Source organism: Pan troglodytes, chromosome 6 (genome assembly GCF_028858775.2).
Source record: "Pan troglodytes isolate AG18354 chromosome 6, NHGRI_mPanTro3-v2.0_pri, whole genome shotgun sequence".
NCBI classification, from domain to species: Eukaryota; Metazoa; Chordata; class Mammalia; order Primates; family Hominidae; genus Pan; species Pan troglodytes.
Window position 1 is genome coordinate 155,811,343 of NC_072404.2, and position 26,748 is coordinate 155,838,090.

At 45.8% G+C, this 26,748-nt stretch overlaps 1 protein-coding gene across 6 annotated transcripts; it reads right to left on the reverse strand.

The window, feature by feature from the left end:
• Positions 1-117: 117 nt before the first annotated feature.
• On the reverse strand, positions 118-26,165 carry MKRN1 (makorin ring finger protein 1). Of its 6 annotated transcripts, none has more exons than XM_016945495.4 (8): positions 25,747-26,165; positions 18,547-18,675; positions 6,726-6,955; positions 6,027-6,253; positions 3,640-3,854; positions 2,776-2,886; positions 2,081-2,219; positions 118-1,715 (listed from the first exon to the last, which is right to left on the reverse strand). In XM_016945495.4, exons 1-8 carry the CDS (start codon positions 25,929-25,931, stop codon positions 1,503-1,505), a joined length of 1,449 nt encoding a protein of 482 aa, XP_016800984.1. In that variant the 5' UTR covers positions 25,932-26,165; the 3' UTR covers positions 118-1,502. The 6 variants fall into 6 exon arrangements, with proteins under 6 accessions (XP_016800984.1, XP_063671762.1, XP_016800985.1 ...); XM_063815692.1 differs by lacking the exon at positions 25,747-26,165 and adding an exon at positions 25,424-25,701; XM_016945496.4 differs by lacking the exon at positions 25,747-26,165 and adding an exon at positions 25,187-25,696.
• Positions 26,166-26,748: the final 583 nt, after the last annotated feature.

The window sequence follows — 26,748 nt, forward strand, 5'->3', positions numbered from 1 at the left end:
ACATTTCAAAACAGCTCATTACACAGAACAGCCAACTTTTTTTTTAATTGTTTTATTTGGGAAAAGTGCTTCTTACAAAAGGGCAGCTGCAAAATACAGAGACCTCTGCAACAATTATTTGTTTTTTCTTAAAGTGAAAGAATGGGTGGGATCCAAGGAATCAAAGCAGTAGATGGACAAACCAGGAGTATCCCCGAGTTATTTTCAGGAAACAGAGCAACAAAACACAAAGGTACAATTTCCAATCAAGGAATTCTTCCAACAACTTAACTTTAGCTAATCTCAGGGATTCCCAAGCCCTCCCTTTCGGTGGAAAAGTATGACTTATCACTGCAAACCCATTACTCCACTACAATAAACACCTTAAAACAGAGTTTTGAATCACGTCTGTCTACCTGAAAGCTCAGGGGTGGAATGAGGCAAATACCCACAAAAACAAACACAAAAACCCGACAACAAAATGCCTCAAGTGAGGACAAAGGTTTCTCAGAAAGTGCCTGTACTGGAAAGGCTAGATCGTAAAACATTAAATACAACTGTGTATCCAAGACCCAGTTTGTGTTAATATATGGGATGACCAGGTAGTTTTAACCTCTATGGCTAACCCCATTTCTCTATTTATATAGACAGAGCTAGCACTGCTATATTGACAACTACCAATATACTGCTTTGCCCTTTAAGATCTATCTGCCACACAAGGCTTAAACCACTAAACCAGGTTTTTCTACTAAGGCTAAGAATACTGCATCTATGCAGCGATGAGAAGCTTATCACACACCCACACACTCACACCATGTCAGCCCTTGGGAGCCAACTTCCAACTCTGCATTGATGTTATGCCTCTCTATCTTTTATACGTATTCTTTCTCAATTTTCCTATCATGCAAAACAGTAAAAAATCTCAACACATTCACACCTGATTCTGGTTACCCAGTAGTATTACTTGTGTGCAATTAAACAAGAGACCAAAACCACAGAACAAGTGCACATGGTAGGGATTACAGGGTAGGGAACAGATATAAAAACACAGATGTGCAGATTTCACCAGAAACCTCAAGGATCCACATCCCATGTCTGGGGCAGAGGGCTATTGGCCAGCTTAGGTCCCTTCACCCATCACTCCTATTCTTGGACCCCAAAGCAGGGCCACTGCTTTTACTTTTGAACCTGGGGTCCTCAAAATGAGTGTGTGAAAAGTCCATAAATGCAATCTGGTTGAAAACAGATGACGCAACACACCTACACTAACTGTCTGACAGTTAAATTCGTGTTACAAAAAACTAACTTTAAGATTTATTTTTGTAACTTTTTTCAACAGGGAAAACAACACACTCCTCAGGGAAAGGTGAGGGGTTGAGAAGACAGGCCCTGGGTAAAAATTCTTAGGACAGCACCTGGAGTTGAGAGGCCTGCCTAGGAGAGAACACAGGCACTGCCACACCACCACAGGGGACAGCTGCTGTCTGAGGTCAGCAGACCAGTTCACACGCCACGCAAGGTTGCTATAGATCCAAGTCATAAAAATCTTCCAGCTCATCATGAAACAAGTCCCACTCATCCTCAGAGTCTGTTAGTTCGTCATCCCCACCTGCAGCCAAAAGCATAAGCAACATCTCGCCCAGCTCAAAGGTGACAACCTCTTCTTCATCGTTGTCAAAGGGGTTGCTGTTCTCTCTTTCCTCAATGAGTTCCCAGAAGTGGTTCCTTCGTTGGGCCTGTAAAAAACAAGGCCATGATAGGGATGGCACTGTCGAGCAGTATCTTCTATCCTGTTGTTTATAAGGCAAAACGTCCAGCACACCAGAGGGCATGACGAACCAGACTTCTTAGTTAGGGTTTCCATTTACCACTTCCTCCCCTCTGGTTACTTCATGGAAATCGTTTAGGCTAGAGCTTTAACACACATTTTTTCTTCCTTTCCTATCCCTCCCAGTTTTCTGAGGTTTGTTTCCTCCTTTAATACTCTACACTTTCGCTCCCAGACCTGAGCGTTAACCTTCTCCTTCCCCTACCCCAATATGTGCAGGACTCAACTGATACCTTGGAATTTCCCCTCCTTTAAAAAAACAGTGAGAGTTACCCGGTATCTGCTTGATGTTCCCACTTTCTGTCTCTGTGGCTCCTCTCTACGGCCATCAGGGTACGCATGCTTGTAAAAACAGTTCCCTCCAAATGGGCAGCTCCCACGTCCTTCATCAAAATACCTGCACGCCTTGTTGCTGGAAAGGAAAATATCGCAACCCTTATTCACAGTGGATTTCAGGTCTGTATTTGACTATCATCCGGGGTTTCTTTAAACAGGTAGGGATAGAACCACTATGTCAGCTTACAGCCCTCCCCAAGATGTGTTCTTATAAACATGTGTATGCCAATGCAAGAAACACGAACTAGAAACCGGTAACTCTGTTCAAGTCTATGCTGGTTAATAGCTCTAGCACAAGCAGATGCCATAGAGAGAAAATCTTCTAGAAAGCCAACACACGAGAACATAGGACAGCTATGACACGGATTCAGAATAAGGTAGAACCCCACTCATGGGGCCTTACTTGTCAACAGTAGAGACCTCTTTATAACACAGTCCCTTGGCATAGACCCCAAGGACTGTGTTATAGCAAGATATATACTGGATGTTATCAGGGTGACAAAATAAACTGTCCTGGGAAGTCAAAGAAGGGTAGGAAGGAGGTAGGAGTGTATAATGCAGCACCATTCTTTTCAAAGTGAACCCAAGCTCTGTTGGGCTCTTCGCTTGAGAAAAGGCTGCAGTGCTCATACCTCATTGCCTCCTTGTATTTCAGAATGAGTTTCTGCTTCTCTTCTTTCTCCTCCACCCAGTACTCACTTGGAATGACAAAGTTAGATGTGATCCGGCATTCTGGGCAGGACCTGGGAAACAATGAACAGGCTGCAATGCAAATCCCCCTTTTACAGGCCCACTCTTCAAGGACACACCCTGGTGTGTCGCCTCCAGACTTAAAGACTTAACTGAAAGGCACGTGGGCAATTCCTGAAAGGGTTCCACATACTGTCACACAACTGACCATTTCTTTCAAGCAAGACAACCTCCTTTATAAATCCAACTCAAGGGCTAGCCAGTTCTTTTCCTTTTTTTTTTTGAAAAATATAACTTAGGTAAAAAACAAAAACAAAAGAAGACATTTCACACAGACTCCTTTTTCTTTCGTTTAAATAAATTTATTTCTTGTAGCTTTGCTCTGTTTAGATTATGTGGTTTTTGTTCAGTTATGAGAACAATCTTTAAAGGATGGTGGATTGTTGGCTAGCTTAATGAATGGAATAGGAAAGTGGAAATGTAAAACGTCAGGAAACATACATTCAGAGCTAGATCAGTTTGTTCACTGAGCCTAAACTGGCTAATAATCCATTAAACACAATCTCCTCAGAAAAAGCACAAAGATTCTAACTGATACACAGGGTTTCCTCATTCAAATAAAAGTAGATAGACCAACTAACCTAGAAGCTAGCTGAAATACAAAGAAGAAATCCCCATTAGAATATCCCAGTTTCAAGATAAAATGCATGCATTTAAATGCGGTCCATCTGGTTGAAAGTTGGCACAAGTTACTAAATTCTTCCCCAAAAGAGAAAGCACAAATGAAGACTGGGGAGGAGTCTCACTTTATGATCTTGCTCTCAAATTGCTTAGCACTCCTCCACTTGCGAATGCACTTGAGACAGTAGGTGTGGTTGCAGTTGGAGAGGATCCCGAAGCGGCGCTCACTGGGGTTGGCTTTCTCATAGACCACCTCCATGCAGATCCCACACACCATGTCCTTGCTGCGCTGCACGGCAAATGAGAGCTCCATGTCCTTCTCATGGGCCTCAATGCACGACTAGAGAAGGTGGAGAGAGAACAAGTGGAATCGAGTCATTGAACCCTGAAAAACTTGAGCAACAGTTAATGATTCACAGTCAAAGAATCAAATAGTCAACTGAAAAAACAATGTTCCCAAGCTGACATGAAAATTAGCTTTGCTGACAAGTAAACACAGGTGTGGTGTTTTTTTTGTTTGTTCGTTTTTGCGGTGGTACTTAACAATACTAGAAAATCAAACTATGAGGACTCAACTTCGGGAACTGAAAAATTACCCAATTTTCTCTGCCCCAAACCTGGAGCTCAACTACATTAAAGACAGTTTTCCATACTGTTTGTTATTTCTGGTTTCTACATGAGGTTAAGACCCTAGTTAAAACCTGTCGGAAAATAAGGGTGACAGGCACGTAACTCTCTTATGCGCCTTTAAAGAAAAACAACTTCATCGAGATTTTTCAACTACTCAGCTTGATAGACTAATGCACACTTAGGTTAGGTTAGATTAGCCCACTTTGGGGCTATTATAAATAATGCTGCCAAGAACATTCATGTACCAATTTTTGTGTGGACATCATATTTTAACTTATAAAAAACATGATTATAGGAAACATAAAAATGCAGAAAACTCCCAGCACTTTGGAAGGCCAAGCTTGGGTGGATCACATGAGGCCTGGAGTTCGAGACCAGCCTGGTCAACATGGCAAAACCCCATCTCTACTAAAAATACAAAACTGAGCCAGGCGTGGTGGTGCATGCCTGTAAGTCCCAGCTATTCGGGAGGCTGAGGCAGGAGAATGGCTTGAACCAGGGAGGCAGAGGCTGCAGTGAGCCGAGACTGCGCTGCTACACTCCAGCCTGGGCGACAAAGCAAGGCTCTGTCTCAAAAAAAAATAAAAATAACACTGCATAAGAGCAATGTCATCCATAATCTCACATCATCACTAAACATGTCTTTTCCTAAACCTTTAAAAGAAAAAACATATATATATATATATATATATATATTCAGAGGTAGGTTCTACTATCTCAATATATAGATATAACGTATAGAGATTTATCCTGCCTAAATTCACAAAAGTACGCTGAAGATAGGGATCAAATTATGTCTACCTTATAACATGCCTCACCCCCTAAAACCACATTTAAAAAGACGGAAATTTAAAAGAGATGGAAATGATTAGAAGCAAACTTTGCTCCAATAAAGTTAAAGTTTCTAATACAATGTCTTCTGAATCTACTCTGGCTCCCATACATTGCTGCTGGAAATGTAAAATCCTGCCGCCACTGTGGAAAAGTATTGCAGTTCATCAAAACGTAAAGCACAGAGTTCCTATGTAACCCAGCAATTCCACTCCTAGGTAACTGAAAACATATCTTCACAGAAAAACCTATATACAAATGTTCCTAGCAGCCTTATTCATAATAGCCAAAAACTGGAAATGATCTAAGTGTCCATCAACTCATGAATGGAAAAACAAATGTGGTCTAGCCATACAAAGACAATAATTCAGCCATCAAAACTAAGAACGGCTACACGCAACCACACAGAGAACCTTGAAAACACTATGTTAAGTGAAAGAAGTCAGTCACAAAGGACCACATTACAGGATTCCATTTACATGAAATGTCCATAATAGGCCAATCCAGAGACAAAGGAGATTTGTTATTGCCAGGAGCTGGAGGAAGGGTGGAATAAAGAGTGACTGCTAATGGGTGTAGGATGATCAAAGTATCCTAAAATTAATAAAATGGTAATGGTTGCACATCTCTGTAAATATGCTAAAAACCAATGAAATGTGCATTTTTGAAAGATTAAACATATTCAATGTGAATCTCAGAAACATTATTTTTTAAAGGAGGAAAAAAATGTTAGAAGTCTATAGTCTGAGTTTCTGGAAGTAGGACTTCTTTTTTTCTTTTGCCTCAACCTCCTGGGCTTGAGCGATCCTCTTGCCTCAGCCTAACAAGTAGCTGGGACTACAGATACATGCCTCCATGCCCAGTTAATTTTGTTCACTGGAAATATGATTTCTTGATAAAGCATCCAAGAAGCCCAAGACAGGAAAACTTCCCTACTCACTGATAACCATTCAATTCATCAAATGTTTCTCTGAAATAAACCCACAATGCTGTGAAAGGGCAAATAATGATTCTCACATCTAATAACACACACATCTCCCTAAAGACTTACTTTGATATGCTGCGATCTCTGGGCAGCATCCATTGGATGCAGGACCTGCAGCCCACACATGTCACAAGAATCTCCGTGGATATACACACAGTTCTCCCCGTATCGGCACTCTCCCACTGCAGCATAGGGGCACAGCTGCTTCTTTGTCTCCACGGCGGTTTGCTCTTTCTCTGATTCTTCCTTGGTCACTGAGCCCTGCAGGGGTGCTTCAGTGCAGGAAGGCGCAGCTGAAAATGTGTAAGAGGGTGGTAAAGGTCCAAATAGATAAGGCATGAACTATAAGAGAACTGAGAATCTAACCGCAAAAAATGAAAATAAAACTGCAATGAAATACCAAAACAGTCTACTGAACTAACTTCTTCACTTGAAAGAAAGGAACTTTTTCTACCGCTGTTATTTCCAAGATTAGACTTGTAAAAAAAAAAATTGCTTCTTTATCTATGTCTTGGGTAACTGAAATTTAATTTCAAAAAGTACTCGAAAGGATTCAGTTTTTCAAAACATTCTGAATTCATTTCACTGGGATTCAAAGTTTCCTTCACTCTATCTGTAAATCTTAGGTAATCCAAATTAAAGTACTGTACTAAGATTAAACTAAAAAAGGAATAGAAGCAAAAAGGGGAAAGTTGTCAAAACTAAGCAAATGGATGAACTGCTATCCAGACCTCTAACTCTTATTTTCTTCTTCAGAATACTTACTACGGCCACAGTAGGGTTGCCCAGGAACAAACTCAATAGCATTCACCCAGTCCTCTGAACCTGCTCCTACAGTTGCAAAGTTTGAATTTCTTGACTCAGCTTCGCCTGTATTCATTTCAACAAGTGGTCCAACTATCGATGAGAGACTTGAGGAAGCAGCAAGGGATGACTTTGTAGTTAGCTCTGTAGCAGTTGCTTCTTCCTGTTTCAGTGGCTTGCTATGTTCATATCTAAGAAAAAATTCAAAAGTAAGCAGTCGGCCGGGCGTGGTAGCTCAAGCCTGTAATCCCAGCAGTTTGGGAAGCTGAGGTGGGTGGATCACCAGAGAGGTTGGGAGTTCGAGACCAGCCTGGCCAATGTGGTGAAAACCCGTCACTACTAAAAATGCAAAAATTAGCTGGGCATGGTGGCGCACCTGTAATCCCAACTACTCGGGAGGCTGAGGTAGGAGAATCACCTTGAACCCAGGAGACAGAGGTTGTGGTGAGCCGAGATCATGCCACTGTACTACAGCCTGGGCGACAGAGTGAGACTCCGCCTCAAAAAAAAAGTAAGCACTCACTGCCTAACTTCATATATACCTTTTTCTTTTCTTTTCTTTTCTTTTTTTGGATGGAGTCTTGCTCTGTCATCCAGGCTGGAGTGCAGTGGCGTGATCTCAGCTCACTGCAAACTCTGCCTCCTGGGTTCATGTGATTCTCCTGCCTCAGCCTCCCAAGTAGCTGGGATTACAGGCGCCAGCCACCGAGGCTGGCTAAGTTTTGTATCTTTAGTGGAGATGCCGTTTGGCCAGGCTGATCTCGAACTCCTGACCTCAGATGATCCACCCACCTCAGCCTCCCAAAGTGCTGGGGTTACAGGTGTGAGCCACCACGTCCGGCCATATATTCCTAATACATTCCTTGGATTCTCTTTGAGCATCAATGTGCCTGTATTTGTGAGTGCAGAGAGAAGCCTATGATTCTGCATATTTAGTTATACCATGTGTGATGCCGAGACTGCTGGTCCAGAGACCATACTTTTGAGTAGGAAGGCAATAGACAGGGGGTCACCAAAGTTTAAAGCATCAAATACACAAATATTTTAGGCTTTGTAGGTCATACAATCAACATCACAACTACAACTATTCAACTCTGAAACTGCAGTGCAAAAGCAGGTGTAGGTACTATTTAAAGGAATGTGTAACTGTTCCGATCAAACTTGATTTATGAAAACAGTCTTTGGCCAGATTTGGCCTGTAGGCCCATACCCCTGGCTATATACCACTTATTACTTCAAATTCCACTCTAATTAGGAGTTTCAGATAGTTGACAGTCTATAGTTCCCATGGTAACTCTGCCAGAAACCCTGCAGGCAAAACTGACTGATTTCAAAGCAAGGCTGACACAAAGTCAACAAGCAGACATGTGGAACGTTTTACCAACACATCAAATAAAATGCTGTCACCATTAAAAGGTAGAGACAATATTTATACATACACAATATGTACATTCTTTTTCTAAGAAAATCCATCCATTCACCATTTCCCCTTCCAAATTTTCCCCCATGCATTCTCTCCTTTTCATCTGTAAACATTAAACCACCACCATCTCCAAATATGGGGGGAAAAAACATCTATTTCCTTCAAGAACCATCTTTCTGGCCTGGTGCGGTGGCTCACACCTGTCATCCCAACACTTTGGAAGTCCAAGGAGGCCAGATCACTTAAGGCCAGGAGTGTAAGACCAGCCTGGCGAAATCTGGTCTCTACTAAAAATAAAAAATTATCCGGGCATGGTGGCGCACACCTGTAATACCAGCTACTCAGGAGAGGCTGAGGCATGACAATTGTTTAAACATGGGAGGTGGAGGGTGCAGTGAGCCAAGATCAGGCCACTGCATTCCAGCCTGGGCAACAGGGTGAGACTCTTGTCTCAAAAAAAAAAAAAAAAAAAGCAAAGCATAGCAAGCATCTTTCTGCCTGAGAAAATTCTCACAGTTCCTGCTGGGCGTGGTGGCTCAGGCCTGTAATCGAGCACTTTGGGAGGCCGAGGCAGGTGGATCACCTGAGGTTGGGAGTTCGAGACCAGCCTGACCACCATGGAGAAACCCCGTCTCTACTAAAAATACAAAATTAGCCAGGCATGGTGGCGCATGCTTGTAATCCCAGCTACTCGGGAGGCTGAGGCAGGAGAATCACTTGAACCTGGGAGGCTGAGGTTGCAGTGAGCCTAGATGGTGCCATTGCACTCCAGCCTGGGCAACAAGAGCTAAACTCCACCTCAAAAGAAAAGAGAAGACAATTATCACAATTCTTTTAGCATTTTACACTAAGAAATTGACTGATTTTCAGAGACTCACTCTATCTCCTAGGCTGGAGTGCAGTAGTGTGACCTCAGCTCACTGCAGCCTCGACCTCCTGGGCTCAAGCAATCCCTCTGCCTTAGCCTCCTGAGTAGCTGGGACGACAGGTGTGTGCCACAATGCTGGTCTAACTTTTTTTATTTTTTGTAGAGACAAGGTTTCCCTATGTTGTCCAGGCTGGTCTCCAACTCCTGGGCTCAAGCAAGCCTCCTGCCTTAGCCTCCCAAAGTGACAGGCATGAGCCACCGTGCCCGGCACACCGAGTTTTATTCAGATGCTATGTATTAATTATGTATGTAGTAAATTTAACCGTGTTACATAATTTATAGTTTGTTATCAAGTGGTTCTTATAATGAAACATTACTAACTTTGGGTCATCTGTGTTACAGGTGCCTATGTTTATACCCAAAAATAAAGTAAAATCTAACTAAAGGCTCTACTCCAGCTTATGGCAAACATTTTACTGAGCTGGTCTTTAATCATTGTTATTATTACCTCAAACATTCATATTCTAGCACTCTGGGAGGCTGGGGTGGGTGGATTGCCTGAGCTCAGGGGTTAGAGACAAGCCTGGGCAACATGGCAAAACTCCATCTCTACTAAAAATAAAAAAATTAGGTGGGGCGCAGTGGCTCACACCTGTAATCCCAGCATTTTGGGAGGCCGAGGTGGGTGGATCACAAGGTCAGGAGATCAAGACCATCCTGGCTAACACGGTGAAACCCCGTCTCTACTAAAAAATACAAAAAAATTAGCCGGGTGTGGTGGTGTGCGTCTGTAATCCCACCTACTTGGGAGGCTGAGGCACAAGAATCACTTGAACCCAGGAGGCAGATGTTGCGGTGAGCCAAGAACGCACCACTGCACTCCACTCTGGGTGACAGAGCTAGACTCCAACTCAGAACCAATAAAGACTATGCGCGGTGGCTCATGCCTGTAATCCCAGCACTCTGGGAGGCCAAGGCAGGTGGATCACTTGAGGTCAGGAGTTCGAGACCAGCCTGGCCAACATGGTGAAACCACCGTCTCCAAAGACATTCATATTCCTCCTCTTAAGCCTTAGGTAAACTACCTCGCCTTGCAGCAAAAGTAAGCTGAGTATCCTGCTATCATCTACAAAAACCCAATGCATTGTTCTATAGAGTGGAATCCTATAAGCTGAAGGATAAGGGGAAGAAACTATCATGAACATGCTCTTTCACTTTCACTCATGAACTGTGGGGAAGTATTCTATCATTTTAGAGATGACCTCACTGTCCTACTAAGTGATGGGGTTCTAGGTCTAATGGGACTCTAAAGCTGCTCTATACAGTACAGCCAACCACTGCCCACATCTAACTCTTCAGACTTACATACAATTTTAAACTCAGTTCTTCAGTCCTTCCTCTAGCTATACCTGCAAGTGTTCAAAAGCTACATGGAGCTAGAAGCTACCGTTAGATAGCAACATGAAGAACATTTCCAGTACTGCACGAAGTTCTACTGGATGGCAGTATTCTGAAATGTTAGAGCAGCAAGTATCCTTAGAAATCCAGCCCAGGCTGGACGCGGTGGCTCACGCCTGTAATCCCAGCACTTTGAGAGGCCAAGGTGGGCGGATCACAAGGTCAGGAGATCGAGACCATCCTGGCTAACACAGTGAAACCCCGTCTCTACTAAAAATACAAAAAATTAGCCGGGCGTGGTGGCGGGCGCCTGTAGTCCCAGCTACTCGGGAGACTGAGGGAGAATGGCGTGAACCTGGGAGGCGGAGCTTCCAGTGAGAGAGCTGAGATCGCGCCACTGCACTCCAGCCTGGGTGACAGAGCAAGACTCCATCTCAAAAAAAAAATAAAAAGAAATCCAGCCCAAAGCCTCACTTTTCATTTTACTTTTGTTTTGTTTTTTGAGACAGTCTCACTCTGTCACGTGGCTAGAGTGCAGTGGTGCAATCTCAGCTCACCGGCTTCAAGTGATTCTCCTGCCTCAGCCTCCCAAGTAGCTGGGATTGCAGGTGTGGCACCACCAAGCCCAGCTAATTTTTGTATTTTTAGTAGAGACGGGGTTTCAGCATGTTGGCCAGGCTAGTCTTTGAACTCCTAACCTCAAGCAATTCACTGGCCTCAGCCTCCCAAAGTGCTGGGATTATAGGTGTGAGCCACCACGCCCAGGCCCAAAGCCTTACTTTTCAGATTAAGTAACTCCCTTGGAGCCAAGCTTCATGGCTCCAGCCTATAATTCCAGCTAGTTGGGAGGCTGAGGTGGGAGGATTACTTGAGCCCAGGAATTTGAGGCTACAGTGAGTCATGATCACACCACTGCACTCCAGCCTGGATGACAGAGCAAGACTATCCTGTCCCTTAAAAAACAAAACAAGCCAGGCACGGTGGCTCACACCTGTAATCCCAGCACTTTGGGAGGCTGAGGTGGGCTATCACCTGAGGTCAGGAGTTCCAGACCAGCCTGATCAACATGGAGAAACCCTGTGTCTACTAAAAATGCAAAAGAATTAGCTGGGCATGGTGGTGCATGCCTGTAATCTCAGCTACTTGGGAGGCTGAGGCAGAAGAATCGCTTGAACCTGGGAGGCGGAGGTTGCAGTGAGCCAAGATCGTGCCATTGCACTCCAGCCTGGGCAACAAGAGTGAAACTCGGTCTCAAAAAAACAAACAAACAAAACAAAACTCCCTGGTTTAAACGATAATTTCCAAAAAAAAAATTAGTTATTTTTACACGCTTTATATTTTTTGTTTTCTTTGAGACAGGGTCTCACTCTGTCTCCCAGACTGGAGAGCAGTGGCACAATCACAATTCACTGCACCCTTAACCTCCCTGGGCTCAGGTGATCCTCCCACCTCAGCCTCCCCAGTAGCTGGGACTACAGGTACACACCACCACACCCAGCTAATTTTTATTTTGTAGGTACGTAGTTTTGCCATGTTGCCTAAGTTGGTCTGCTGGGCTCAAGCTATCTTCCCCGCCCAGCCTAGTACAAATGTCTAAGGAAGTTTAATCAATTTTTCTGTCTCTGTAAGAGAAGATAACCCTTTCCCTGGTTGGTTTACAACTCCCACCCCATTGCTTCTGTGGCCTTTAGTATTTTAAAGTATCGGATTCTTCAGTTGGTCCAAAAGTCAAAACTCCAAACAAGAAGTCAACCAAACTAGGCCAGGCAGGGTAGTTCACACCTGTAATCCCCAGCACTTTGGGAGGCCGAGGCAGGTGGATTACTTGAGGGCAGGAGTTCAAGACCAGCCTGGCTGACATGGTGAAACCCTGTCTCTACTAAAAATAACAAAATTTAGCCAGGCATGGTGGCACATGCCTGCAATCCCACCTACTCGGGAGGCTGAGGTGGGAGGTGGAGGTTGTGACATTGCGCCACTGCACTCTAATCTGGGCGACAGAGCACGACTCCATCTAAAAAAAAAGAAAGAAGTCAACCAAGCCAATATTGCCCCTTTCCCCAGAGGGTGTCCAGAAACAAAGACTGGGAGTTCTAATGGCATTCTGGGAAAATACTAGATATCTGCAATATGCAAAACAGTCCCGAGCAACAAAGAACTGGCCTCACTAAACAAAAGCACCACCATTATGAAACACTGATGCAGAAAATCCTCTCAACTGTTGGGGCTATGATGCTATCCTTCATTATCAATGATCTACTCCCTCTGTGAAGAGGGAAATCCCTGGGCTTTGAGCAAGTTACATAAAGAGATCCCAACACTAAGAGTAAGAGGTAGGTGGCCGGGTGTGGTGGCTCACGCCTGTAATCCCAGCCCTTTGGGAGGCCGAGGTGGGCGGATCAGGAGGTCAGAAGATCGAGACCATCCTGGCCAACATGGTGAAACCCCGTCTTTACTAAAATACAAAAAAATTAGCTGGGCATGGTGGTGCGCGCCTGTAGTCCCAGCTACTCAGGAGGCTGAGGCACCGGAATCGCTTGAACCCAGGAGGCGGACATTGCATTGAGCCGAGATCACGCCACTGCACTCCAGCCTGGTGACAGAGCGAGACTCCGTCTCAAAAAAAAACAAAAAAAGATAAGAAGTAGGTTGAAGTTCCTAGATATCATTCTAACAGGAAAACAAGCAGTCATAGAGCAAGCCTCTCTTTAAGATTCTTTCTTTAGCTAGTCCACAATCAACCTTTTAATAATCACCTATATCAGCCTGTACTCAACAATTATCACCAAACTTTCAAGTAGACTACTATAGTTTCTCTACTTCCTTTCACTTTATGCTAAGAGATCTAAACCCAGCTCAATTCTGGCTCATCCTCTAAAGAGTTCTAGAAAAGAGGCAGCTACATCCTTATTAAAAGGAAAATTAAGAGGCCAGGCCCAGTAGGCTCACACCTATGATCCCAGCATATTGGGAGGCAAAGGTGGGAGCATCAGTTGAGGCTGGGAGTTTGAGACCAACCTCGGTGAGATAGGGAGACCCCGTCTCTACAAACAGAATAAAAAAACTTAGCTGGAGGTGGTGGTTGCAGTGAGTCGTGTTCACACCACTGCACTCTAACCTGGGCAAGAGGGCAAGACCAGATCTCAAAACAAAGAAAGAAACAAACAAAAAACCAATTAAGGTTCCTTTCAACTTTTTCTTTTTTTTTTTTTTTGAGACAGAGTTTCGCTCTTGTTGCCCAGGCTGGACTGCAATGGTACGACAACATCCACCTCCCGGGTTCAAGTGATTCTCCTGCCTCAGCTTCCAGAGTAGCTAGGATTACAGGCATGCGCCACCATGCTTGGGTAATTTTGTATTTTTGGTAGAGACGGGGTTTTCCACAGGTCAGGCTGATATCAAACTCCCGACCTCAGGTGATCCTCCTGTCTCAGCCTCCCAAAGTGCTGGGATTACAGGCATGAGCCACCATGCCCAGCCGCCCCCTCCCCCACTTTCTTTTAAGACGAAGTCTCACTCTTTGCCCAGGCTGGAGTACAGTGGCACAATCAAGGTTCACTGCAAACTCCACCTTCCCAGGTTCAAGTGATTCTCCCACCTCAGCCTCCCAAGTAGCTGGGATTACTGACACGTGCCACCATGCCCAGCTAATTTTTGTATTTTCAGTAGAGAGGAGGTTTAACCATGTTGGCCAGGCTGGTCTTGAAATCCTGACCTCAAGTGATCCGCCCACCTCAGCCTCCCAAAAGCACGGGGATGATGGGTGTGAGGCACTGTGCCCAGTCCCTTTCAACTTTGAGCCATTTGCTCATCTGCCTCAACGTCAGAGGCTCACCAAAATAGGGAACCTACCTAATTTCCTCTGGTCTCAAACTATTTGGGGCGGGCAAAGTTGCCTGAAAAATAAGATGGTTAATACGCAGAGCCCAGGCAGGGGGCTGTGGCTCACGCCTGTAATCCCAGCACTCTGGGAGGCTGAGGCGGGCGGATCACCTGAGGCCAGGAGTTCAAGACCAGCCTGACAAACACGGAGACACCCCGCCTCTACTAAAAATACAAAATTAGCTGGGCATGGTGGCACATGCCTGTAATCCCAGCTACTTGGGAGGCTGAGGCAGGAGAATCACTTGAACCCGGGAGGTGGAGGTTGCGGTGAGCCGAGATCATGCAATTGCACTCCAGCCTGGGCAACAAGAGCGAAATTCTGTCTCAAAAAAAAAAAAAAAAAAAATGCAGAGGCTTAGCACAGATTTCTTCAATTTAACCTTCATTTTTTTCATTCACTCCATCTACACAGTCCATTCAGATGAGCACTTCTTCTGAAATAAGGACCAACTGCTAATTATCTATAGCTTTCTGATTCTATCTCACAGTCTATTCTCATCCCTCTGCTTGGGAGGTTGGATTCTTCACTCTCATCAATATTCAACTCCTCCTGCCCCAGTCACAGTTGGCAGTAACTCTCAAAAGACTAGAACCCAGTTCAAGGAACACAGCTCCCTTACAATTAGCCTCAATACCTGCAGAGACTATACCACTACAAAGATTCGTCCATTCATCATTGTAGCGTGAAGTTCTCATGACTCTGCCTTTTATATTGGGACTGCAAAAGACATGCCTGGTGGAGAGGCCAGGTGCGGTGGCTCACGCCTGTAATCCCAGCACTTTGGGAGGCCGAGGCAGGTGGATCACCTGAGGTCAGGAGTTTGAGACCAGCCTGGCCAACATGGTGAAACCCTAACTCTACTAAAAATGCAAAAATTAGCTGGGCGTGGTGGCACATGCCTGTAATCCCAGCTACTCCGGAGGTTGAGGCAGGAGAATTGCTTGAACCAGGGAGTCGGAGGTTGCAGTGAGTTGAGATCATGCCACAGCACTCCAACCTGGCGACAGACTGAGACTTTGTCTCACAAAAAAAAAAAAAAAAAAAAAAAAAAAAGACATGCCTGGTGGAGAGTTTGAGAATAATGTCATTGTGTCATTTTCCCCCTTTTTCAGCAATAATGCAATGACAAATTAGCAGAGGGCAAAATGAGTAACAACTAAACAAAGTTTCTATGAGATCAACTTCTGAACTTCTACACAGTCATTTGAAAAAGATCTTCTCTTTCCCCTCATCCTTACTGGACTCTAATAAACAGATGTGGGATGACTTAACATTAATATCCCACACCATCAATAATGTCAGGTTCTGAACTCTATTTGAACCCAGTGGCTCACACTACATTTTCTGATAATGACATTAAAATCGACTATGACTATGGCACAGTGGCTCACGCCTGTAATCTCAGCACTTTGGGAGGCTGAGGCTGGCGGATCACGAGGTCAGGAGATCAAGACCATCCTGGCTAACACAGTGAAACCCCGTCTATACTAAAAATACAAAAAATTAGCCAGGCATGGTGGCGGGCGCCTGTAGTCCCAGCTACTCAGGAGGCTGAGGCAGGAGAATGGCGTGAACCCGGGAGGCGGAGCTTGCAGTGATCTGAGATCCCACCACTGCACTCCAGCCTGGGTGACAGCGAGACTCCGTCTCAAAAAAAAAAAAAAATTGACTATGACACTGTCAAAAGTCTTACCAAGGGTAGTGGTTTAAAGTACATCCAAAACTCTTTGACATGCCTTCCTTCAAAAGGTAGAGCCCAATCCTCTCCCTTTACATGTGGGATGGACTTAGTAACTTAGTCCAGAATCAGTGGAAATAACAGTATATGACTTCTGACACTAGGTCATAAAAGGCATTGTGGCTTTTCCTTGCCTCCTCTGTTAAATTGTTTGCTCTGGGGAAAGCTAGCTGCCAAGCTGCAAGGACACTAAAGTATCCCTATGAAAAGGCCCATATGGGCCAGGCGGGGTGGCTCACGCCTGTAATCCCAGCGCTTTGGGAGGCAAAGGCAGGTGGACTGCCTGAGCTCAGGAGTTTGAGACCAGCCTGGCAAACATAGTGAAACCCCGTCTCTACTAAAAATACAAAAGTTAATGGGGTGTGGGCCGGGCACGGTGGCTCATGCCTACAATCCCAGCACTTTGGGAGGCTGGTGTGGGCTGGTCAGGAGATCAAGACCATCCTTTCAACAAGGTGAAACCCCATCTCTACTAAAAATACAAAAATTAGCTGGGCGTGGCGGTGCATGCCTGTAATCCCAGCTACTCAGGAGGCTGAGGCAGGAGAATCGCTTGAACCTGGGAGGTGGAGGTTGCAGTGAGCTGAGGCTGCGCCACTGAATCCAGCCTGGCGACAGAGCTAGGCTCTGTCTCAAAAAAAAAAAAAAAAAAAAAAAAAAATTAGCCAGGTGTGGTGGTGCATGCTTGTAATCCTAGCTACTCTGGAGGCCAAGGCAGGAGAATCTCTTGAACGCGGGAGGCAGAGGTTGCAGTGAGCTGAGATCATGCCATTGCACTCCAGCCTGGGTGACGAGCAAAACTCCATCTCGAAAAAAAAAAAGGCCACGTGGTGAGAAACCAAAGTCTCCTGCCAACAGTCATGAGAGTAAGACCTCTTAAAAACAATACTGGGCCAGGCACCATGGCTCATGGCTGTAATCTCAGCACTTTGGAAAGCCGAACCGCGTGGATCACCTGAGGTCAGGAGTTCGAGACCAGCCTGGCCAACATGGTGACACTCCGTCTCTACTAAAAATACAAAAATTAGCTAGGTGTGGTGGCGGGCGCCTGTAATCCCAGCTACTCCGGAAGATGAGGCAGGAGAATCGCTTGAACCCAGGAGGCGGAGGTTGCAGTGAGCCGAAATCGCGCCACTGCACTCCAGCCTGGGCGACAAGAGCAAGACTCCATCTTAAACAAAACAAACAAAAAAACCCAAACAAACAAACAAAAAACAATCCTGGCTGGGCACTGTGTCTCACCTGTAATCCCAGCACTCTGGGAGGCCGAGGTGGGCAGATCACTTGAGGTCAGGAGTTCGAGACTAGCCTGGCCAACATGATGAAACCCTGTCTCTGCCAAAAATATAAAAAATTAGCCAGGCATAGTGGCACGCAGATGTAATCCCATCTACTTGGGAAACTGAGGCAGGAGAATTGCTTGAATCTGGGAGACAGAGGTTGCAGTGAGCCGAGATCTTGCCACTGCACTCCAGCCTGGGCAACAGAGGGACGAGACTCGGTCTCACACACACAAAAAATATCCTGGAGTCCCCATCAAGTCTTCAGATGACTTGCTAAAATTTTGACTGCCATCTCATAAGAGTCTCTGAGATAGAACCATCCAGCTAAGGCATTCACAGAATCCGGAACCCCAGAAACTGAGATAATAAATGTTCACTGTTTTAACCTACTAAATTTGGGGATGGGCCAGTTTCTGGGGCTCATGCTTGTAATCCCAACACTTTTCAGAGGCCAAGGCAGGAAGACTGCTTGAGCCCAGGAATCTGAGACCAGCCTACGCAACATATTAAGACCCCCATCTCTACAAAAAACTAAATAAATGAGGTGGTGCATCCCTGTGGTCCCAGCTACTTGGGAGGCTGAGGTGAGAGGATCATTTCAGCCTGGTAAGTTGAGGCTGCAGTGAGAAGTGACAACACCACTGCACTCCAGCCTGGGCAACACAGTAAGACCCTGTCTCAAAAAAATAAATAAAAAATAAATTTGAGGGTTACTTGTTTAACATCCACAGATAATACACCTAGTCATTTCTGAACTAGGAGGATAGAAAAGCCCTACCCAATTTTTTTTTAAGGTGGAGTCTCGCTCTGTTGCCCAGGCTGGAGTGCAGTGGCGGGATCTTGGCTCAGTGCAACGTCCACCTCCCGGGTTCATGCAATTCTCCTGCTTCAGCCTCCAAAGTAGCTGGGATTACAGACGCACACCACCATGCCCAGCTAATTTTTCTATATTTTGCAGACATGAGGTCTCACTAGGTTACCCAGGCTGGTCTCAAACTTCCAAGCTCAAGCAATCCTCCTAACTCAGCATCCCAAAGTGCTGGGATTATAGGCATGAGCCACTGCCCAGCCAAGAGTCATTTTCAAAGCATTATTTTTAATCAGTGACATATAAAGCTATCAGAAGTATGTCTTTTACATTTTTCCTCCAACCCACCCCTGAACAAATTTATAAACAAATTCTTACCTGCAGCGGTCTCCATAAATACAGTACCCTCGCTGAAAATACTTGCACACTACACTATACGGACTGTCAGAGAGGTCATGCGAGTAGCGACAGTTGTCTCCTTCCTTACAAACCCCATGCATAAAATACCTGTGAGACAAAAGACCACAAAACTAGATTAAAATCAATCCTTGAAAATATTAAAACTAATTAGTATTCATGACTAATATATTCAACCAGTAAATACACAAACATACGAAATAAACACAAAGAAAGGGCCAGGTATGGTGGCTCATGCCTGTAATCCCAGTACCTTTGGGAGGCTGAGGTGAGTGGCTCACCTGAGGTCAGGGGTCTAAGACCAGCGGTTCGAGACCAGCCTGGGCAACATGGTGAAACCCCGTCTCTACTAAAAATACAAAAATTGGCTGGTGTGGTGGCACACGTGTTAATCCCAGCTACTCAGGAGGCTGAGGCAGGAGAATTGCTTACACCTGGGAGGCTGAGGTTTCAATGAGCCGAGATCGCGCCATTGCACTCCAGCCTGGGAGACAGAGCAAGACTCCATTTCAAAAAATAAAAATAAAAAGAAGGTGATAAGAAAACAGGAGTAAAGCAAGTGTATTAGTCCGTTTTTGCATTGTGTTTTTGCATTGTAGCTGGGACTACAGGCGCCGCCACCATGCCCAGCTAATTTTTTGTATTTTTAGTAGAGACGTGGGTTCACCGTGTTAGCCAGGATGGTCTCGATCTCCTGACCTTGTGATCCGCCCACGCTCGGCCTCCCAAAGTGCTGAGATTACAAGCGTGAGCCACCGCGCCTGGCCCTTGTTTTTGCACTGTTACAATGAACTATTTTGACATTCCAGCCTGGGTGATGGAGCACGACTGTGACTCTGTCTCAAAAAAATGTAATAATAATAAGCCTTAGATTATGAAAACAGTGTAACTTACACAACAAAAAGAAAAAAACATGGTGGCCCACGCCTGTAATCCCAGCACTTTGGGAGGCCGAGGCGGATGGATCACGAGGTCAGGAGATCAAGACCATCCTGGCTAATATGGTGAAACCCCATCTCTACTAAAAGTACAAAAAATTAGCCGGGCGTGGTGGCAGGCACCTGTAATCCCAACTACTCGGGAGGCTGAGGCAGGGATTGCAGTGAACCGAGATCGCGCCACTGAGCCACTGCACTCCAGCCTGGACAACAGAGAGACTCCATCTCAAAAAAAAAAAAAAAGAAAAAGAAAAAGAAAGAAAGATATAGTCTACGTCAAAGAATTTCTCCTCCAAACAAAAACCAATGAATATAAGTATATGTCTTGTTTTTAAATGATACCACCAAAAAAAAAAAAAAAACATCATCCAGATTCACCCCAAGTTGAGTTTGCCTTCGGTGAAAACCTGGGCCATATATTATTTCTAAAGTTCCTTCCACCGTGCAGACTCTGTCTCCATGAGACACTATGCAGTAATAAAGACAAAATTTACTAGAATCCCCCTACTGCTGTGCCTCTTAGAAACCTAATAGTGGCCCCCAACATAGAGAACAAGAAACTGCCAAGTTACCCTGTAAGGGTACAAGAGAACCGAACAGCACCCTCAGAGTATCTCTAGGCATCTTAACAACCTCTTTAGGAATTTCTATAAATTATAGAATAGATAAGGCATTTAATCAATTCATCTGCAGTGACACTTCTTACTTTGATATTTAACTTTTAATGAGTGAGTATACCGTTTATCAAACTAGATTATAAATTCCTGATGGGTAAAGACTGGTTTATTCCCCTTTTTATCTCCAACTATCTGTGCACATAATATATACTTGTTAGAAAAAGGTAGAAAGTCGGGTTCGGTGGCTCATGCCTGTAATCCCAGCACTTTGGGAGGCCAAGGCGGGTGGATTACCTGAGGTTGGGAGTTTGAGACCAGCCTGACCAACATGGTGAAAGCGGTACCTACTAAAAATACAAAATTAGCCGAGTGTGGTGGTACAAGCCTGTAATCCCAGCTACTCTGGAGGCTGAGAGAGGAAAATCGCTGGAACCCAGGAGACGGCGATTGCACCAAGCCAAGATTGTATCACTGCACTCTAGCCTGGGCAACAACAGCGAAACTCCATCTCAAAAAAAGAAAAGAAAAGAAAAGAAAGAAAAAAAGACTGTAGGGTGGGCCCGGTGGCTCACACCTACAATCCCAGAACTTTGGGAGGCAGAGGCAGGTGGATCACCTGAGGTCAGGTGTTCAAAACCAGCATGGCCAACATGGTGAAACCCCCTATCTACTAAAAATACAAAAATTAGGCCAGGTGCGGTGGCTCACACCTGTAATCCCAGCACTTTGGGAGGCTGAGGCAGGTGGATCATGAGGTCAGGAGATCAAGACCATCCTGGCTAACATGGTGAAACCCTGTTTCTACTAAAAATACAAAAAAACAAACAATTAGCCAGGCATGGTGGCACACACCTGTAGTCCCAGCTACTTGGGAGGCTGAGGCAGAATTGCTTGAACTCACAGTGGGTGGGGGGCCCAGAGGTTGCAGTGAACCAGGATCACGCCACTGAGACTCCGTCTCAAAAATAAATAAATAAATAAAAGGCTGTAGAAGACAGCTAGATGTGATGGTGAATCATGGTAGCGATAGCAAATTAATTTTTCTTTCCCAGTTGCATAACCTTTTTAATACCATTTAATATTTATTACTTATTTCCTCTCACAACCACTATGTAGTTTCCAAGTAATAAATTTCACTATGGACGTCACAGCACTCAGATAAAGAATTTCTGAAGGATTTCCTTCTTTCTTTTTTTTTTTTTTGAGACGAAGTCTCACTCTGTCACCCAGGCTGGAGTGCAGTGGTGCAATCTTGGCTCACTGCAACCTCTGCCTCTTGGGATCAAGCGATTCTCCCACCTCAGCCTCCAGAGTGGCTGGGATTACAGGTGCCCACCACCACGCCCAGCTAATTTTTGTATTTTTAGTAGAGAACGGGTTTCGTCATGTTGGCCAGGCTGGTCTCGAACTCCTGACCTCAAGTGATCCACCTGCCTTGGCCTCCCAAAGTGCTAGAATTATAGGCGTGAGCCACCATGCCCAGCTGATCTTTAAGTTACGTTAACCACATTTTAAAAAACTTTTGAGGCCAGGTAACGGGGGCTCATGCCTGTAATCCCAGGACTTCAGGAGGCCAAGGTGGGTGGATCACCTGAGGTCAGGAGTTCAAGACCAGCCTGGGCAACATGGTGAAACCCCATCTCTACTAAACGTACAAATAATTAGCCAAGTGTGATGGCACGTGCCTGTAATCCCAGCTCCTCGGAAGGCTGAGGCACCAGAATTGCTTGAACCCAGGAGGCAGAGGTTGTAGTGAGCCGAGATCGTGCCACTGCACTCCAGCTTGGGCGACATAGACTCCGTCTCAGAAAACAAACAAACAAAACACAACTTTCAAGGCCAAGCATGGTGGCTCACACCTGTAATCCCAGCACTTCAGGAGGCCGAGGCGGGTGAAACACTTGAGCTTAGGAGTTCAAGACCAGCCTAGGCAACAGGGTGAAACCCTGTCTCTATCAAAAATGCAAAAAAAAATTAGCCTGGGGTGGTGGCACGTGCCTGTAATTCCAGCTACTGGGGAGGTTCAAGCAGGAGGATTGCTTGAGCCTGGGAGGTGGAGGCTGCAATGAGCCAAGACACTGCCACTGCATTCCAGCCTAGGGGACAGAGCAAGACCCTATCTCAAAAAATAAAAATAAATACAAATAAAAATCAAGAAGAGTTTTTTGAAAAATTAAAAATTAAACGCTTGTTTTTTGTGTATTATTTCAACTACCAGAACAGTTATCTACCATTATAGAAGCACTCTAATAAAGAGGGGTCTAAACTCAAATTACAACTTCTCTTTAAGTATTAACTGTTCTAACCTCACACACTCAAGGTAACTCAAGGTAGCAGATGCAATGAGCATTTCTGTTTCTTAGTATTCCTCTAATAAAAGATATGAAAAACAGCCTGGTGGTGGCAGCATAACACAGTTTCTGAGGAAAGGTATAAAACACAATGAAAACCCCAGGAGAAACATTAGAAAAAATGTAACCAGTAGGAAAATACAGGTGATTCCGAGCAATTAAAAACATTCTAATCAAAACTTCTAAGTGAAGAAAATAGCTTTAGTCAAATTCCTAGATACAGGAGTGATGTGCTATAGGGAGAAATGAGCACAAACACTAAAACACACCTCTACCTGATTCTTTAGGTGATGTTTACCTAGCAAACATATTGAAAATGTTTATTTATAATACAGTACATACATCTGCACTCTCTTGAACACCTAATATTGTGTCTCCCATTGCTGGCGTGCAATGTTTACTTACTGAATGATTGAATAAGGTAGTTCCAGAAAAAATATACATGTGGCCGGGCGTAATCCCACCTACTCAGGAGGCTGAGGCAGGAGAATCGCTTGAACCCGGGAGGCAGAGGTTGCAGTGAGCTGAGATCTCGCCACTGCACTCCAGCCTGGGCGACAGAGCGACACTCCATCTCATAAAAAAAAAAAAAAAAAAAAAAAGAAAGATACACATCTGTTCTGTTAAGTACTTTGGTAATTTACAAGTTTTTGGTTTTTTTTTAATGAAAGCAGAGGAATCTTACAAAGTTCCTGTTAAAGTGGGTAATTCTCGGTATATGACTTTATCAACATCACTCAAGCATTTACTGAGTATAGTAACTGAGTATCCTGTTCATGATACCGCAACTGAGGAAAGAAACTGAGAAACTGAGGAAAGAAAGCCCTGCAGATAAAATAGGGCCCTACTCTTCTCAGAGAGCTCAAAGTGAACGATAAAGATCATAGACCGGGTGCGGTGGCTCACGCCTTCTAATCCCAGCACTGTGGGAGGCCGAGGCCGGCAGATCACCTGAGGTCGGGAGTTCAAGACCAGCCTGACCAACACGGAGAAAGCCCGTCTCTACTAAAAATACAAAATTAGCCAGGTGGGCATGGTGGTGCACGCCTGTAATCCCAGCTACTAAGGCATCTGTAATGCCAGAGACTGAGGCAGGAGAATCAATTAAACCTGGGAGGTGGGGGTTGTGGTAAGTAGACATCACACCATTGCACTCCAACCTGGGAAACAAGAGGGAAACTCTGTCTCAAAAAAAAAAAAAAAAAAAAAAGATGATAGTTGACATTCCTCTATCTAAAGGAGAAAATAGTTTTAAGTAAGAGATCATGTTGGTACCTAGAACAACCGAAAACAATGTCAAACACTAAAACCCCAGACCTATCAAGGAATCTGCACAACAATAAAAAACTGTCTCAAGCAAAAGCTATACAAAAAAACCCCCAAAAACTAGTAAATCTAAGCTCTTTCTTTTCTTTCTTTTTCTTTTTTTTTTTTCTTCTGACAGAGTTTCACTTTCGCCCAGGCTGGAGTGAAGTGGTGTGATATTGGCTCACCGCAACCTCTGCCTCCTGGGTTCAAGCAACTCCCTGCCTCAGCCTCCGGAGTAGCTGAGATTACAAGCGCCTGTCACCACGACCGGCTAATGTTTTTTGTATTTTTAGTAGAGACGGGGTTTCACCATCTTGGCCAGGCTGGTCTTGAGCTCCTGACCTCGTGATCCACCTGCCTTGGCCTCCCAAAGTGCTGGGATTACAGGTGTGAGCCACTGTGCCCGGCCTAATTTTTGTATTCTTAGAAGAGACAGGGTTTCACCATGTTGGCCAGGCTGGTCTCGAACTCCTTACCTCAGGCGATCCGCCCGCCTCAGCCTCCCAAAATGCTGGGATTACAGGCATGAGCCACCACGCCGGCCTAGCCACCCCGACAGGCCGGTTTCAATTTTTTAAAAGATGTAACTAGCACATATAGATCAACTGTAGCATTGTAAAAGGGAAACAGATATTCAAATAATTTGCTCCATGAGTAGAAACTTTAAAATCATCATTCCTGGCAATATTCCACTTTTACAATCCACCGATGAATAAGACAAGTGACCTGAAATTGCGTTTATTCTTTCTACATCCCATTATGTAAAATAATTAAGCTTATCCTTCACACCTTAAATGTATCCTATCAAAGGCTGAGAGACCTTCGAAGGTCGCCAGGATAAATGTATCACATCAAAGACTGGGAAGGTTTCAAATTTCACCCTTAATACTACAAGTTCTAATTAGGAATCATTTTTACATACTTGCATATAAATTATACCACCCAGGTGAAAACCGGCATTTCAGTTGATTTATTCAACTGATAGAAAAAGAAAAGCTTACAGTCGCTACTGATCACTATTTAAAAACCGGAAAACAAAAAACGTACAATTAAATGCCCTCTTCTGCGTAGAGCTAGGTAGTTTTTTACAACCATACACATCCATACAACCGCCATCCCTTAATTTTTCTAATATTTTCGTCTCGCATATCAAACCAAAACCAAACCTCTCTCTCTTCCGGGAGCGAAGAGCCCTTTCACTCCCTTCGGAAGATGCGTAAATTTCAAAAGAGGAACATAGCGCTGGGGGAGGGTAATAATCTGCAGCTCAAAAAAACCGCGGGTGGAGAAGACGACCCCGGCCCCCGAACGCCTGCTTCTAAGACAAAGCTCAGCACCGCCAACCTCGACAAACATACAAAGAAGAAATACAAAAGCTTCTTCTCACAGTTGGGCGGAGGATGGGGGGCGGAGGGACGGAGGGACGTGAAAAGACGTTACAAACGGATGGCACGGAGAGAGGAGAGGGCCGGGAGCCAGGCAAGCTCGCTGGGGCCCTCGGCGGGGTGTCTAGGCCCGGAGAGGATCGCTGGGAGACCGGCCTGAAGTGACCACCTCCCGAGCCCCGGGAGCCGAAGGCAGCGGCGGGGGCATCCTTCCAGCGGCAGGGGAGGAGCCAGCCCACCTCTCCCCGATGCGCTCGCAGCCAGCTCAGGCAGCGCTCAGGGAAGTGTAAGCGGCGGTGCAGCCCCGGGGCTCCGCAGCAATCGCGCACCGCCAGGCCTCCGCGGACAGCGCTGAGGGCTCCGCGGCCCAGCGGGGGTTGACGCAGTGACTGGGGGAACGCGGCGGCAGCGGGGGCCGCGAAGGCTGTAGAGATCGAGACGACGCCGGTCCCCGCCCTCCCGCGCCTCTAGCCGCAGGCCGGCCGCCCTCCTCCCTCCCGCGCCGCAGGCTTGGCCCGCGGCCCCCTCCCCGCGCCCGGCGCTCCGCCGCGCAACGTCCTACCTGCAGGTGACCTGTTTAGTCCAGCCGCCGCCGCTGCCGTCGCTGCCGCCGCCCCCTCCGCCCGCCCCCAGGGACGGGGCGGTGACTGTGGGGATCGGGGTGGGGGAGGCTGCTGCCGCCGTCGCCGCTGCCGCTCCTGCTCCTGATGTTGTGGCTGTTGTTCCGGGAGCTGCAGCCTCCGCCATTACTGTTTATCCCACACAGCAAAGGCCCCGGAACTTCCGGGATCACATAGTTCCGGTCCGGCTGCGGGGAGAGGACGGCGAGGCCAGGCGAGGGGAGGGGAAGGACACTGAGGCACCCGTTCGGTCCCCGCCTGCTACGCGTCGCGTATCTGAGCGCTCTCGCCACTTCAACTGCGGGCCCAGAGCGTGCGCGCCCGCGGCCCGCCCACGGCGCCGCTCATTGGTGGAGGGGACGTCTCCTCCGGAAAGGGGCGGGGCAAACGGGGGTCTGTACAGGTGTGTCCTAGGCTCGAAACCCCGGCGACGAAAGTCCATAGTTAACGGCTTTCTTCCTAACAGAGGCTGATATAGTGGAGCTGGGGCTGGGGACTAGGGACTTGCAGTCGGAAGACCTGGGTTTGAATCTGCACTTTCCCATTTCTCTAGTAATATTTGAGCTAGGTACTTGTTCTATCTGAGCCTCCGTTTCAGCCTCTCTCGAATAAGGATGACAGCAGACCCACATATGGTTGCTGTGAGGATTATATGATGTCCTTAGAAATCACTGAGCTTAGTGCCTGGTACATGGTAAACACTTAATAAAGGTTATCTCATTCCTGGTATCAGAGATGTGATCTTGGCCAAGTATTTTGGCTGAGCAATGCTCTGGAGGGCTGGTCCCCTTATCTCCACGCTTCCCTTTCTAAGCCATGTGTCTTCTAGCAAATTATCCTACCTCTTGGTGTTCCTGCTTTCTCCTCTGTAAAAACGACAATAATAATAATAATAGGCCAGGCGTGGTGGCTCACGCCTGTAATCCCAGCACTTTGGGAGGCTG